The sequence below is a fragment of the Meriones unguiculatus genome, chromosome 6 (assembly GCF_030254825.1).
Source record: "Meriones unguiculatus strain TT.TT164.6M chromosome 6, Bangor_MerUng_6.1, whole genome shotgun sequence".
Taxonomy (NCBI): domain Eukaryota; kingdom Metazoa; phylum Chordata; class Mammalia; order Rodentia; family Muridae; genus Meriones; species Meriones unguiculatus.
Genome location: NC_083354.1, coordinates 41,712,161 through 41,728,785, shown reverse-complemented (window position 1 = coordinate 41,728,785; position 16,625 = coordinate 41,712,161). Strand labels below are relative to the sequence as shown.

General features: G+C 40.2%; 1 protein-coding gene across 4 annotated transcripts in view; it reads left to right on the top strand.

The window, feature by feature from the left end:
* Smarcc1 (SWI/SNF related, matrix associated, actin dependent regulator of chromatin subfamily c member 1) overlaps positions 1–16,625 on the top strand; it is a 107,353-nt gene that overhangs the window by 66,781 nt on the left and 23,947 nt on the right. For 3 of the 4 annotated variants that reach the window (XM_060385227.1, XM_060385225.1, XM_060385228.1), the window contains 3 exons: positions 2,168–2,282; positions 3,826–3,980; positions 12,470–12,604. In XM_060385227.1, the coding sequence (XP_060241210.1) occupies positions 2,168–2,282; positions 3,826–3,980; positions 12,470–12,604 (405 nt within the window). The remainder of the gene's footprint in view (positions 1–2,167; positions 2,283–3,825; positions 3,981–12,469; positions 12,605–16,625) is intronic. The other variant, XM_060385226.1, reaches the window with a different exon arrangement.

Sequence of the window (16,625 nt, the reverse complement as noted above, 5' to 3'; positions counted from 1 at the left end):
CTGAGTTCAATTCCCAGTACCCACATGCTCACAACCATCTATAGTGAGATCTAGTATACAGGAACACATGCAGGCAGAATGCTGTATAAATAGTAAATAAATCTTAAAAAGAATAAATTAAAAAAAGAAAAACCATGCAGAGCCTTCTCAGCACACTGGTTTTCAGATGTTGTGATATGTCAGATCACCTTCAGGGAGATTATCACTGAATTGTGTTACTAGTCACAGTCTTGTAGGCGATCCCATTGGTTCTGTGCTACGGTTTCATTCACACCTTGTCCTCTTGTGTGTCCTCTTCAGGCACAGTTTTGTATAAATAAAAAAGTTGGTTCTTTTTTTTTTTTTTTTAAGATTTATTTATTTTATACATATGAGTGCTCTGTTTTCATGCACATCAGAAGAGGGAATCAGATTCAATTACAGATGATTGTGGGCCACATGTGGTTGCTGGGAATTGAACTCAGGACCTCTAGAAGAGCAGCCAGTGCTCTTAACCACTGAGCCATCTCTCCAGCCCAAAAAAAAGGTTGGTTCTTAAAAAAAAAAAAAAATTTGGTTATTGTGACTATTGAATTGTAAGACCTGGGTCTTAAACTTGTCCCAGAGGAGAATTTCAGAATAATAAATGATTTCCTAGGAGAGTTAGCTTCCAACAGAGGAATATTTAGTAAAGAATTTACAAGAAGCTGATATTTGAGGGAGGTTTTAAAGAGCCAAAAAGAACTGTAAAGACTGAAATGGAATCAAAACTTTTGAATGTCATCTAAGTGTCCCTGTATTACTGCCCCAGTCTCTGTTCATAAGAGATGGTAAAGGTTCAGCAGAGTTGGACTGAATACAGCCTGTCAAGGACAGCTTTGGTATGTATGTTTTCAGTTACAAAATATAATGGACACTCAGTCAATATTGAGTGAATATACATGAGTGGAAATTTAAGATTTTGATTACAGTGTACTAGTGTGAAATAGAGGCTACGGTTAACAGTAATTAAATTCCTGCAGTGTTCCAGGTATCACACAGTAGTTCTACAGTTATGATTTCGTTTAATTCTTTTGTTTTAGGTTGTTGTTGTTTGTGGGTTGTTTTTGTTGAGACACGGTCTCAGTGTGAAGCTCTGGCTGACTTGAACACACTGTGTAGATCCGTCTTTCTCGAACCCACAGATTCCTCACCTGCTCACCTTCTCAGTGCTGAGCTTTTGTATCCTGCTTTCATTTATTTTTAGGTGATGTGTATCTGTGTTTTGCTTACATGTATGTCTGCACCACTTGCATGCCTGCTGGTTCCCTGGTACAGACTTACAGCTGCTTGTGAGCTGCCATATGAATTCTAGGAATTAATCCTAGAATTCTTCGGAAGAATAGCTAGTGCCTTTGTCTGTTGAGCCATCTCTCCAGACTCACCAAGTCAGTAACTGACTCTTTTATAGACTGAGTTCTGTAGTCTGTCCAAGGTCACAAAAATTTCAAAATTCCCAGATGTTGAACTGCTGAATTGTTTTTCAGTTACCAAAGCAGATCACTGTTAGAATGCTTGCAGCCCTTTAAAACAGCTAGTTGAGTGCTGGAGAGATCACTTAGTTAGTTGTTCAACACTTTTCACTTGAATCACCACAACCCACATAAACTCCCAGTGTCCATGATGGCCTGCCTCTAATTTTAGCCATAGCAAGATGCCTTCAAGAGACCTTGCCTCGTAGAATAAGGTGGAAGTGTGTTTGGGTGCTAATTACCAATATCAGCCCCGGGCCTTAGTGCATGTGTACCCACAGACATGATTGCACACATATGCACATATATATGAAAATGAGGGGGAAAATAGAAAGTCAACTATGTACGTTTGTGTGTGTGGTTTTTAGATTTTTTTTACTCAATAAATCAGTACTCTGACATTTCTTTGGGCATTTTAAACTTTTTTTGTAACAGAGGTTGCAGAAGCACCAGGCACTATGTGCTTGAAATGTTTTATCTCATGAACACACAGGTTTCTAACTGGTTTAAAGTAAGTATATCAAAATTAACCTCTTTTCTAGGCCTTCCTTACCTGGCCCTTGAAATATAGTCTATATCTTGCCAAAGAGTGAAACCTTTTGTTAGCTTAAGATATTTTCACTTCTAAAATGACTGTTTTACTTACTCCCTCTTCTCCTGTTTTGTACTACTTTCAGGCAGAAAACAAAGTGGAAAATGAATCGGATGAAGGTGATAAAACCCAAGATGGAGAAAATGAAAAAAACAGTGAGAAGGAACAAGATAGTGAAGTTAGTGAGGATGTCAAGCCAGGTGACTTGGACCAGGGCTTCTTAGACTGTGTTAATCCTGTAACTTTACAAGGCACTGGAGAAGTTCTGCTCAGTGGTGTGGAAATGTTCTTTCGCTCTTTAAAAACATCAACCAAAACTACATACAAAGAAACCCTGTCTCCAAAAAAAAGTTGTACTATTTTTTTCTCTTTACAATGTGTTTTTATTGTTAGTAGTGTTGGGGATTGTTTGTTTGTATTTGCTTGACAGGCTCTCTCTAAGTATCCCAGCTGGCCTAGAACTCACAGAGAACTGCCTGCCTCGGCTTCTTATGTGTTTTAAGGCTTTGAGATGGACTTCTGTTTTCTGTGCGTGGGTGTTTGTGTGCACGTCTGGTACCATGGGTCTGCACGGCTGTGTACTACCCTGTGCATTTCCCATATAGGTCAGAAGTGGGGTTGGAACCTTGGAACTGGAGTTTAGACAAGTGTAAGCTGAGATTTGAGCTGCGTTCTCTGGGAAGAGGAGCCAGGAGTGCTCTTAACCACTTTGCTCTAAGACAGTAGCTCAAGCAGCCCAAGCCGGCCTGAAACTTGCTACGTAGCTGATACTGGTTTTCCACACCTTAACTTCCTGCTCCTTTCTCCTTTTAAGTAGTAGGATTTTAGACTTTTGCCTGTATACTGGATTTTGTCATTTCTTTGGATCCAGGGTGTGGGGCGATAATTGAGCCTAGGGTATTTCATAGTGTGCCATCGGGCCATCTGCATGGTCCTGTTTGGTGATTGGTTTTAAATTTTTGAGGCTGGATCTTACTAAGTTGCCCAGGCTAGCCCTAAATTGACTCTATAATCTTGGCAGTCTTTGACTGTTCTCTAGTCTCAGCCTCTAAATGAGCTGACTTTACAGGCCTCCAGAGTGGTAAGATTCAAGGCTTTGTAACACCGTGCCTGGCCCTTGTGTTCTATGTAAGTTAGATACCAGGGCTTATTCTGGCACTGCTTTTTTCCTCTTTGTTTTCAATAGACTTTAAGCAAATTGTTCACCAATATTTAAATTCCCTTGTTGTTTGATCTGTGTATGCCTGTGTCTGCCTCCTATTATTATTTCCAATTTATATCTTCCTCATTCTTTTGGAGAGATGTCACTCTTGTCTCTCTGCCCTATTTCTGCCACTTTATTCTGTCTCTGGCAGTAACAGCCCAGCCTGCCTGTCTCAGACTCGTGGAGTACTCTTCTCCATGTCTGATTTCATCCAGCCTCAGGGTTGTCCTTAGATCATTACGCTGCTTATTGAACTAATATGTGAGTTTTAGGCTCTGTTTCCCTGAGCTTACCTTTATAACCAATGGAACTGTACACATAGTTGAGAAAATTGACACAAAGACAAAGTGTACAACTTCAAAAATATCTCCGATATTTTAGACTATGCATACTCAAATATAGGGGGTGATTCAAAGAAAGTATTTTTAAAAGGTAGAAAAGGGCATTGAAAGCTTCATAACATCATATGGCAAAAGTGGGTAAGATGGGTTATTGAGGAAAGTACATGTGTAATAAAGCTTTTTAAAAAATATTTTCAGAAGAAAAGGAAAACGAAGAGAACAAAGAACTCACTGATACGTGTAAAGAAAGAGAAAGCGATACCGGGAAGAAGAAAGTGGAACACGAGATTTCTGAAGGAAATGTTGCCACAGCCGCAGCAGCTGCTCTGGCCTCAGCTGCTACCAAAGCCAAGGTTTGCCCCAACAGCCCCTTTCCCGTGCTCCGCTAAGCCATGAATGGTCATATTGTTTTTAGTTAATTGGGAACATTGAGTATAAAGAACCTCCCTCCCGGCAGGAGATGGCTGTTTGCTTGAATGGCATTTCTAGGTTAAGAAATCCCTAGGCAGAAGGAGGGTGTTGAGAGTAGATCCGGTCCTAAAGGGTGACAGTTTCCTTTCATTCATTGTTGCCGTTAGCTTTGTGAAGGCCACCAGTTGAAGACATTTTTTCTTCTCCCTCCAGGGTCTCATTTATCTTTTCATTTTTAATTTGTCTGTCGAACTTGTCTGGACCATTGTTCCAATAATTTTTACCAGATTGAAATATTTATCATTTTTAAGACAGAGTCTGCTTCTTTGTATAAATACTTAATCCTGATATTACAGATTAAAAAGAAAGAGAAAACTTAAAATAGCTTTTTCTTCTTGAATTTGCCAGCTTTTCTGGGGGTGGTTTCTTCTATTTATAACATAGTATTGGCTGCACTGCATATTTAAGAAGACAGGAAAATGTTATTTTCCCACGCTTTGTGTTAATTTAGCATTTTAAAGCATTCTAAAGATGAATATATGAAATTTGTTTTAAAATTTCATCCATTCTTCCTGTGTGGTTTCCTTCCATTATAATTTGCCAGATTTCAAGAACCACTGGTTTCCAGAACTTTCCTAATCATATATCTTGGGCATTTTGTCACACATTGGTACAGATGTTCTTTCATGGTCCTTTAAAACACTCTGCTTCTCTGAATACTTACTCAAGTTTTTAAGCTGTAAGGCATGATTCAGAGCAGATTCCCAGGTAAACCAATCTAAACCATAGAACCACTGTTTGGAGTGTCTGCTCCTCTGAAGGAGTCTTCCGCAGGGGTCTTTGCAGGCCACAGTGAGTGTGTTTTGTCTGTTTGTCTACTTTTCTTCTTGAGACAGGGTTTCTCTGTGTAGCCTTTCGTGTCATGGACTTGATTTGTAGACCAAGCTAGACTCAAACTCACAGAAACCTGCCTGTTTCTGCCTCCCTGAATGCCGGAATTACAGGCATGCGCCATCGCACCCAGCTGCACATGTTTTTCAAAGGTGCTTTTTAAAAAATCTATATATGTTTTCTCTCATACATTTTACCCCGGCCTACCTCCATCTCCCTGTTCTGGGATAAAAGGTGTGCACCACCATGCCTAGCTTTCTTGTGAGATTTGAGGCATGGTCTTACATAAAAGTAAGTGCTAATGTAGATATGATTTGTTACTTCTCTTTTTTTTTTTTCTGGTTTTATCCCTTCATTGGAAAGGGATAAAACCTTTTTCAGTCCTTCCTGTCTTCTGCCAGGTTGGATTACTAGGACCTCATCTCCTTGTCTCCAAACTGTATGGAATTTTGCTTGTTGGTGTTGTTTTGAGACAGGGTATCACTGTGACCCACCTGCCTGTGAATACTGAGGTTAAAAATGTGCTCTACCACACCCAGATGTGTAGGAATTCTTATTGTACATAATATCACTTGGGACTATCGCATCAGTAATAGCTAATAGATTAGAGGCTATAAGAGCTTCCCTGCTTTCTTAGTCTTCAGACTTGTAACCTTTGCTGAACTTTGATTTCTTGGTCTTTGGTTTTCCCTGTCTTTTCTGGTACCAAGTCTGTAATAGCTCTTTCACTCATCTGATAGGTACCAGCCAGTCTGAGGTATCCCCCTGTGAATCCTTCCTGTTTCACTATGCTGTTATCTTCCATGCAGTTGAAGTGATCTTCTGTGTTTGCTTTTAATTTTTAATCATGTGTATGCCGCATATGTGTTTCATGCCCCATGGAGGCCACTGGTAGTTGTGAGCCACCTGATGTGGGTGCTGGAATTGAATTAGGACCCTCTGAAAGACCAGTGTACAATCTTAACTCCTGTTCTCTCTAAATATTTTTTAAGAGTTTTTCTTTTTCTTTCATGTGTATGGGTATTTTATCTGCATGTGTATCTGTATGTGTGTGCCTGAGGCTTGTGGAAACTACGACAGGGTATCTGGTCCCTAGAACTGGATGGTGGTGACATGCAATCAAATCCAGGTCCTCTCCAGGCACAGCCAGTGCTCTTAACCATTGAGCCATCTCTTTTTAACTTTTTTTTTCTTCACAATTTATTCATTATATATCCGAATTGAAGCCCCCTCCCTCAACACCTCCCAGTCCTAACCTCTCTCCCTCTTCTTTTCTATTCATCATCTTCCTCCGTAGCCTGACAAGGCTGCATCACCAGGCAACTGAGTTCATGACAGAGGTGCAGCCCCTCTCCCCTCACTCAGAGATATACATGATGGAGACTGAGTGCCAAGCGGCCATATCTGAGCAGGGGTCTAGGTCTCCATGCATGGTCCTTGGTTGGTGCATCAGTCTCTGTAGGGTCCCTTGGGCTCAGGTCCTTTAGCTTTGTTGGTCTCCTTTTGGGGCTCCTGTCCTCTCCCATGTCCCTCTATCCCTACTCTACCCCCATTTTTATTTTATCATTATTATTATTATTATTTTTTTTTTTTTACATTAAAGTAAGTAGGACAGATGAGCCTTCCTCAGCTCTGCAGTCTTCAAGCAGCACCTGCTTCAGACATCAAGGTTCCTGCAGTCCAGGAGTGCCTACGTATCCCTGTGTTTAATGGGTTTCCCAAGCTTACCTCCTCATGTGTGTTTAGTATTATTGCTATATGATACGGATGTGTGGGTAAGGGTGCACATGTCACATTGCATGCGTGTGAGGGTCAGAAGACAACTTTCAGAAGTTGGCTTTACAGAATTAGTTCTCTGCTTCCTTCATAGAGGTCCTGGATGTCAGGATTAGGCCATCAGGCTTGGTGACACTCATCGCCCAGTGCGCCATCTCACACACCCTTTTTTCTTTTCCCTTTGTATAAATGTAATCTCAATAGCAATGATTTTCAAGAATTAATTTCTCATGAAAATGTAGATTAGTGAAGAATTACTATTTGGGGTTTTTGTTTTTCTTGTTTTATTTTTTACCCTCCTTTAATGCATAATCCAGGGTCAAATTGTTTAGGCCAGGCTGGCTTCCATGGCAAGATCTTTCTGCCTCTGCCTACATGCAGACTACATGTATATACATGGATATACCACAGTGCTGTCATAGAAACATACTTTTTTCAGTAACCTCCCTATCTCTCACTTAACTAAAGTTTTAAATTCTTTACTAGGGAATTTAGACTTGTTTTATGATTAGGACATTTATTTAGTTTTAAGCCTCTTTTCTTGCCTTTTCTTTGCAATTATTTTGTTTCTTGGGGTTCTGAAAAGGAGAACCTAGCATTTCTGGGCATTTCTTTCCTTGGGCTTGGTTCTATTACATTCTTCCTGTAACTTTTCCTCTTCTTACCACTCTCCTTTGCTTTAGGATATTTACATATAAGTAAAAATAAATTGTATATTACCTGTTTATCTGTTATATACTAGGGACCATTTTCCATGGCTCTAAGATTCCTTCTCTTCATAAAAATATTTGTCACACATCAGCAGGCCTCCTGACCCTTGCTGTTCTGTGCAGTTGAGAAGACTATAGTTTTGGTCACTCAGTCTATACTGGCTCATCATCAGCTCTATTTCCCAAAAGTAGGAAGTTCGCTATTGAGTCTTTCTTTTTTTCTTCTCATAACCTTAGCTGACCTGGAAGTAACTCTGTAGACCTGGCTGGCCTTTAACTCAGAGATCCACCTGCCTCTGCTTCCCCAGTGCTGTGATGAAAGGCCTGCGCCACCACTCATGGCTTCCAGTGTTCAGCAGGAAAGCAAATTTCCTTGTAATTCGTGACAGTGGTGCTAACTGTTGGCTGTATAGGTTGCACATGTGAGTTTAGTGGGTACAGCTCACAGCACATAATCATTTTTGTGCTACATAGTAATCAAGGGGGCAAGGAATTCATTTAAATTACTATAATTAGCAAAGCTTCACCAAGCATTTTCAGTTTCTCTTACTTTGTTCTTCTGTGTCTATAAACAGCTTTGTTATTCAGTGTTTGTCACCCTCGTACATGGGGAGGTAATTAGAGTCTCTGGATCCAGCTTTTAGACAGACAGGTAACATCTGTCTTCTCACCACCCTTGCCATGGAAGGAATCCTTTGGGCATATGTCCATTTTTTTATTTCATCTGCTACCAAGCTGTGATAGGCCACACCTGTGTTAGGAGTGCGGCAGTATGAGCAGGTGTATCACGCCTGGCTAGGTGCTCTGTGTAAACTAGAAACCTCAGACCCAGGATATATTTCTTTTTCTCAAGAAAACAGAAATTTCATTTTCTCAAAATTGTATATGTTTGCCTCAGATTTCTTAATAACTTACTCTGTGTTCACAAAAACTAAAATGGCAAACATGGATTTGTGGTCATGGAAACTAGGCAACAGAAAGACATTTTCTTTCCAATCAAACATACATCATTTTTGCTGCTTTATGTTGCAGTTACTGGTGGAGATATACTTAAATTGGCGGGTTGAGTCTTTTGGTGTCTTGACTCTGTTTAACACGACCGCGTACAGGTAACCAAAAGGATGGCCTCTTGGTCCATTGTGTCTGCGGTTACCTCTGTTCGCTTTCATCCTTGTAGGAATCAACAGAAATTACTTCCAGCCATGGAATCCCTACCTCAAGCCTATTCTAGTGAAGTTACTATGTTCCTTAATCATCTCCTCTAGTGGTTTTGCCCTCATTCCATATATATTCTGTGGCACATCCTTATTCTACTCATGTCAGGTCTTTTGAGACAGGGTTTCTCTGTGTAGCCTTGGCTACCCTAGACTCGCTTTGTAGACCAAGCTGCCCTAAAACCTCATGTCAGGTTTTATAAAGTCAATTCTTGAGTAGTTGGGTTCTCCCTTTGTTGAGACTCTTGATGCCTGAGTAATACGATTTTTTTTTTTTTCTAGTTTTTCCCTTCATCTTCTATGGCATGTCCTTTTGCAGTTCTTGACGTCAGGAATACGTATTTGATCCTCCATTGGCTAGCTACCGTACATGGCTCTAATTTGAATTTCATTATACTTCAAGAGTTTGACGGCATACTGTAACTCTTCAGAAACCCTGCTTTTTTAAAGAACTCTCAGCTAGAGAAGGTGGCGCACACCTGTAATCCCAGCACTCCAGGAGGCAGAGGCGGGTGGGTCTCTGTGTGGTTGAGGCCAGCCTGCTCCACAAAGCAAGTCCTGGACAACCAAGGATACACTGAGAAAACCCTGTCTCAAAAAAGTAGAAAAAGAAGAAATCAATCTGACAGTCCAGAAGTTTTGTTTTGTTTTGTTTTTGAGATTATAATTACAGCATTTCTTTTTCTCCCTTCAGACCCTCCCAGGCAGCCCTTCTTGCTCTTTCAAATTTATGGTCTCTTTTGTTATTTATTATTACTGCATGCGTATGTGTGTGTGTGTGTGTGTGTGTGTGTGTGTGTGTATTCTTAAGCTTAACCTTTTCATATGTCAGAACCTAGTTTCACCAAATGAGCCAAACAAGGATAACACTAATAGACAAGGCCTCGACCCTACACAAAGAACAACAAAATTTTTGTTCTTAAATTTTCAATGATGCTTATATTTTTTGTTTGAACCTTTTTTTTATACTTTATGCCCTTTTAGCTTACATATGTCTGATTTGCAGTTTAGAGGGGGCATGTTTTTAGGGATGCTTCAAATTTCCTACATAAACCTATAGTTTTCAGTGAGTTAGATTCACATAAAGATGGGTCTAAGCAGTTAGTCCTCTCATGGAAAGTGTTGACAGTGGATGAATGACAGAACTAACGAAACTATTTGACATCTATTTGTAACTTTTCAATTTTGTGTCTTATACATGGGTTTTCTTGTTTGTTTTTTAAAAATAGACACGAGCCACTAAGATTAACAAGGATTTGCAGACCTGAGTACCTTATAGAGAACTTAACTTCCTAAAGTTTTTCTCTGACCTCCACAAATCTACTGTGGTACCCAGGCTCCTAGTCAAAAATAACTGCTCAATAATGAAATAAAAGTTATAATTTAAATAAAATTATAGGGTGCTGGAGAGATGAGTTAGCTCTTAAAAGCACTAGCTATTCTTCCAGAGGTCCTGAGTTCAATTCCCAGCAACCGCATGGAGCCTCACAACCATCTATAATGCCTTCTTCTGGTGTGAAGGCACATGCAAAAAAAAAAAAAAAAAACACACATATTTACAAAACATATCGTTAGAGCCAGGCTTGCAAGGTGCCGCACACCTTTAATCCTGATACTAGGTAGGCACAGACAGGCGGATCTCTGTGAGTTTGAGGCCCACCTAGTCTACAAAGTAAGTTTGGGACAGCAAGGCTCTGTTACACAAGAGAAACCCTGTCCCCAAAAACCAAAGGAGGTGGGGAAAAATGGCAGTTAATAAAACAAAGGGGAAAAATAGTAGTTGAGTCCAGAAAGATGGCTCAGTTGGTTAATAACTTATTCTTCCAGAGGTCCTAAGTTTACTTCCCAGTACCCACTTTGGGTGGCTCACAAGTGCCTATAATTCCATCTTTAGAAGATTTGATGTCTTCTTCTGCATCCCAAGGAGACTCTCCACAGCAGACAGATTCACAGACATTTACATCTATACTTTTTTAGATAAAAAATGATTGGCTGGGTCTTAGGCACCTACCTACCTTTAATCCCAGTGTTCAGGAGGCAGGGGAAGGCAGATCTGAGAATTGGAGGCCACCCTGGTCTACAGAGCGAGTTCAGGACAGCCAGGGCTAGAGAGAAACAGTTTCTTGAAAAATCAGTGTAATGAAATTTTTAAGAATGATAGTTAAAGCTATCATATCTGTTTTGCTTCTACAAGCCTATCTTAAATTTTACCTACATGTTAACTCTTAGGTTCTATAGGAAATAAGGTTAGATATTTCCTACTTATAATTCAGTTTTGTGTATAAATACAATGCATACAAAATTAAGCGTATAATGATAAAGAGACTGAAAAATGTGATTTGTGATTTTGTGGGATCTGATCATTGCAGGTAGTCAGAGTCTGGCCAAGTAAGAATTAACAGGCCAGTTCCTTCTTTGTGCTGTTTAGTACACAAGAAGCATGAATGCAGCTCACTGTTCGACTCATGCAGTGGAGTCGTTGAGCATCTTCCCAGAGAGACTTTCTGCACCTGTGTTTGGTGGTTTGTTTGTTTGTTTGTTATAGTTTGTTTTTTCTTTGTTTTTATTTGTGATTTTTTTTTTCTTTCAGTTTTTCAAGACAGGGTTTCTCTGTGTCCGGTTTTTCTTGGCTGTCAGGGTCTCTATTTGTAGACCAGGGTGACCTTGAACTCATAGAAATACATCTGCCTCTGCCTTTCTGAGTGCTGGGGTGCACCACCGCACTTGGCATCTGCATCTATATTTTTATGTGTAGCTCTGAATATTATCCTCAAGCTTAGGGTGAAATTCTATCTGGTCTTTTTTGCCCATTCAGTTTCAATAGGGTATTTGATGCTAAAGAGAAAAAAGATGCTTATCCCTGGAAAATTGATAGCAAGGAAAGGATGGTGAGGACAGATGTGAGCGAATCATCCTTGTTGTTCTTACCTCATCCTTTGAGTTCACATAGATACTTAAGTAGGTAGACACGTAGGCTGGTTGGTAGAGCTTATCAAGAGTCTGTGTGGCTGGCCCTGGTGGTGCGCACCTTTAATTTCAGCACCTGGGATTCAAAAACGGGTGATTCTCTGTGAGTTCTAGGACAGCTTGAGCTACATAGTGAGACCTTGTCTCAAAAACAAACAAAAAAATCCATAAATATTTAAAAACTCTTTGTTCCGATAGATAACCTTCCCTACATGGGCTCTCCTCCTTGGTAGGCTCTTTGATAGGAAGAGTGTTCCTTAGGAGGAATTTCCTCTAATTCTTTACAATACTTAAGTTGGGCTGGAGAGATGGCTCAGAGGTTAAAAGCACTGGCTGCTCTTCCGGAGAACCTGAGTTCAATTCCCAGCACCTACATGGCAGCTCACAACTGTCTCACTCCAGTTCCAGTGTATCTGATACCTTTACAGACACATATACAGGCACAACACCAAGTGCACATAAAATAAGAATAAATTTTTTAAAAAATTAAAGATTGTGCTACAATAACTTAATTTTTCTGGGGTGTGAGATGGCATTCCATGGTGTGGAGGACAGTTTGATTCTCTCCTTGTGGTTTCTAAAGGTTAATCTCATTTGATTGTTTGTTCAGGTGAAAAACAGGTGCCTTTACCCACTGAGCCATTCTGATGGCCCCTTTCAAAAACATGAGGGTTTTTTTGTCTCTCCCTCCCTTGGTTGGGGGGGGGGAGATGTTTTTATCTATTTCTATAAGAAACAAACATTTTCTATGATAGAACAAAGGAGAGTTATTACTTTCCATTGAAATAAATATTTAGAAGAAACATAGAGGCCTATAAAACTTATTTCTCTAAATCTCAGTTTCTTAAATAACTGGAACATCGTTGCCCTTAGCACCTGGCTGCTGTGGAGGAGAGAAAGATCAAGTCCCTGGTAGCTCTCCTGGTTGAGACACAGATGAAGAAATTAGAGATCAAGTTGCGACATTTCGAAGAGCTGGAGACTATTATGGACAGAGAGAAAGAAGCGGTAAGTATTACGTGGTGGAATTTTCATGGTGGCGCTTTGGAAATTTAACCCGACTGCCTTTCAGAGATAGAGGTTAGGTAATATAATGGTGTCCTGTTTAATTGTTCTCTCTAGATATTTTGTCATTCCCTATATTTGATGAACCAATGATTGTAAATAATGGTTTCTATCTACTTTGTAACTTCTAATTCTTTGTATGTCTTGGCTGTGTACATACTTTATATTAAAATATCTCTTTTACAAAAGTTGAATCTTATACTTACTGCCTTATTTGTCAGTGAAGTAAAACCCTATAAATCCAGTGTCTGGTTCAGGGTTTTTTTAAATTTCTTTAGCATAAGTATTAGAAAAACCGGTCCCCTTTTATTTTGTAATGTCCTACTTAAATTTCCTTTGACTTTGTCTCTCACTCCTCTTTCCCTCTTCTGGAGGTTGACTGGTAGCTGGAGGTTGGCCCAGGTTGAGCCACAAACCGCATTTGCAGAAGCTGCTTAGGTTCTGCTGCTTACGTGTGATTAGTTTGGTGTCTACAAGTTACTACTCAAGAACTACACATGAAATCATATATTAGTAAGCTGTTCGCCTTGTGAACTTGTTAGTTAGGTCAGTCGTTGTGCCAGTGTATAGTATGTAAATATTCTAGTTTAATCTTCTAAAAAGTATTTTATAAACCTAGAAACAAACATGCTGATTACCCTGATTGTCCTCGCTGAGGAATCCAACAGTGATGCTGCTCAGTCAGTCTGTGAGCTTTCCTGGGCAGACAGAGACAGCAAGATGTCAAACGTGTTGACCTGCTGTTCTATAACTTAGGGACAAACAGGACATTGTTACTGTCTTTTAACCTAGAGTCTCTGAAATGTATATACTTCTCTCCCACTTCTTGGGTGAAATAAGTGAAGCTGATAACTATCTTGAAAACTGCCAGGTCAGTTTGGTTCATTTTGGGGGGAATTCCTTCTTGGCTTTCCCCAACACGGTTGCTTTAAGACTTTTTTCTTCTTTTTGTTTTGTTTTTGTTGTTTTGTTTGTTTCCTTTTGTTTTGTTTTGTTTTGTTTCAGACGCGGTTTCTTTCTGTAGACCAGGCTGGCCTCTCAAATTCAGAGATCCACCTGCCTCTGCCTCCAAAGTGTTGGGTTTACAAATATGTGCCACCTTGCCAGGCAACTTTTGTGTTTTTTTGCAACAGCTTGATGGCTGTTGACATTTTGTTTTTTTAAGACAATTGGTTTTGTGTACTAAGTAGCAATAGTCTCTTTTCAGAGGGCTCCTACTGAGAAGGTTTGTGGATTGAAGATATAGCTCAGGGGTAGAATGTTCTCTTAGCCTGTACAGGCACTGTTTTCAACCCCCATGAGCAAAATTAAACACACACGTTTTCTTTGGAAACACATAAGTGGGTGCTAGGCCACAAGCTGAGGGTTGGTCAGATCCTAGGGAGATTCCTGAGTTTGTCAGTTATTTTGTGAAGTAGAGGTAAGATCACACTAGAGGAGCTAAGGCAGATTTAAGGGAGCCCTTGTGAGGCGGTAACTTAGACCAGAATGGCACCCTTCCGACTGAAAGAAGTAGTAATTAATGTTCCACATAGATTTTTGAAGGTAAAACAGACTTAGCTGACCACAGTGGCTCACGCTTATAATCCTATCACTTGGGGAGGCAGAGGCAGAGGTGGATCTCTCAGAGCTCTAGGCCAGCCTGGTCTACAAATCGAGCCTTGGACAGCCAAGGCTACACTGAAGAAACCCTGTCTCAAAAAAACAAAACAAACCAGCGGGCTATCTTTACTAGTCAGTTGTGAGTTTTAAGTTGGACTCTACAAATTAAAGTCTAAGAGTGGTTGTGATTTCACAAAATCCAGAGGAGTTAAATATAACTTTTCTTTTTCTTTCTCTCTCTCTCTTTCTCTCTCTTTCTTTCTTTCTCTCTCTCTCTCTCTCTCTCTCTCTCTCTCTCTCTCTCTCTCTCTCTCTCTTTTTAACTTTTTGTGAATGGGTGTTTTGTCACATGCATGAAGTACCCACAGGCCAGAAGAGGGTGTTGGATCCTCTGGAACTTAAAATGCAGACAGTTGTGAGCTGCTCTGTGGGTGCTGGGAATAGAACCTGGAGCCTCTGCAAGAGCAGCCAGTGCGTTTAACCACTGAGCCATCTCTCCAGCCCCACTGTTCTTATTTCCCATAATTTATGTCTATACTGCCCTTAATAATTTTATCTATTTTTGGTTAGACTTTTTTTTTTTTAATTTATGTATTATTTATATAGTATTCTGCCTGCATGTGTGCCTGCATGCCAGAAGAGGGCACCAGATCTCATTTTAGATGGTTGTGAGCCATCATGTGGTTGCTGGGAAATGAACTCAGAACCTTTGGAAGAGCAGCCAGTGCTCTTAACCTCTGAGCCATCTCTCCAGCCCCCTTGGTTAGACTCTTATTACATTGTATCTTTCTGTGAGACTTAGAAAGCCATCCCTCAGTCACAGGTTTTACATTCTAAAGCATACTACAAGACCAAAATGACATTTATCAAAACAGTGCAGACTCAGCTTGAAACACACAGAAACAACAGCAGGAGTTTTCTTTTTTTCTTGAGTATAATAGGACTGGCTATGTATCATTTTATCTTGGAGTTTTTCCTTGAATGTCTCCATTACAGTCAGCAAATATTGAAAAAGAAACTGCTCATTAACTCTAGTTTTGAGGCTAACCAGTCTCAGCTGATACTCGAGTACTTGGCAATGTATGTGGATGGATTGTTGTCAGACCCCTTACCATTTTCTCTTTTTTCATCCCTCGTCTTCCTTTTTGCAATTTGGGAGAATTACAGAGTTGGGGAGAAGAGCTTTTGTGAACCTAAGCTCACTTGTAGTTGTTTATGATGAGTGCCTTAATTCTGAAGAGGGCTCTGTTGTGTGCTCCTCTTGGATGCCATTATGCTTTGTGTACCTGGTTTAAGAGTCCTACAGGAAATTTAGTGCAGCAGTGCATGCTTCAGAGCAGAGCGGATAGGTAGCCCCCATCAGAGTCGTGAGGACAGCTGACAGGTTCACTAACACCATATTTATATGAGTAATTTGTGTTATTGTTAACTTTTAGTCCATAGTCCTAGGAAGTGGCGGACAGAATAATGCAAGTGTCCATAGGTGCAGAGTCTGGCATTGCTGGGAACACCTGTAGCCAGCACTCCTGAGGCGGAGGCAAGAGAATCTGGAGTCAGTACTGTTCTACGTAGCAAGTTTGAAGCCAGTCTGGAGCTACAGGAGACTGTGTCTCCAACGCGAAACCTAAAGAACCAAAATGAAAAATATCTATAGGATAATGTACAATCTTGTGAATATTTTTTGTAGTTGTTTATATTGTAGGCGGGCAGCATCTGTGAGTGGAGGGAGAATGGGTCCTCATGCAGTTCAGGCCGCCCTTGATTTGAACCTCAGACACTCGTGCTCTAGCCTTCTGAGTGCTGGCATCCAAAATATCTTTGCATGGGCTCTAGGGATTGAATTTACGCCACTGGCTTTTGAAGCAGATCTTTAAATCTTTTACCCCCTGAGCCATCTCACTAGGCCAACCTTAACATTACTTTTGTTTATTTTTGAAACTGGGTCTTTTTTGTGTAGCCCTGTCTTAGAGCACTCTAAGTAAATCAGGCTGGCCTTGAACTCAGATCTCCTGTTAGACTCAGTTTTCTCTCCACCTTGTGGACTGGTGGATCAAACTTAGATCATCAGATTTGGCATGCTCTTACACACTGGGCCATCTCACAGTTCCTTCATTTATTTTATAAACCTTGGCAATAAAAATAAATAGATGTTTAGTTAACACTGTAGTTAAGAGCACTAGCTGGTCTTCCAAAGGACCCAAGTTCAATTTCCAGCACCCACATAGCAGCTCACAACTGTAGCTATAACTCCAGTTCCATGAATTTTGACAACCTTCATACCAGTATACAGAGAATATAGTTTTAAAAAAAAGTAAATAGATGTTTAGGTTTTTTTTTTTTTTTTAAGTTAGATAATAAATAT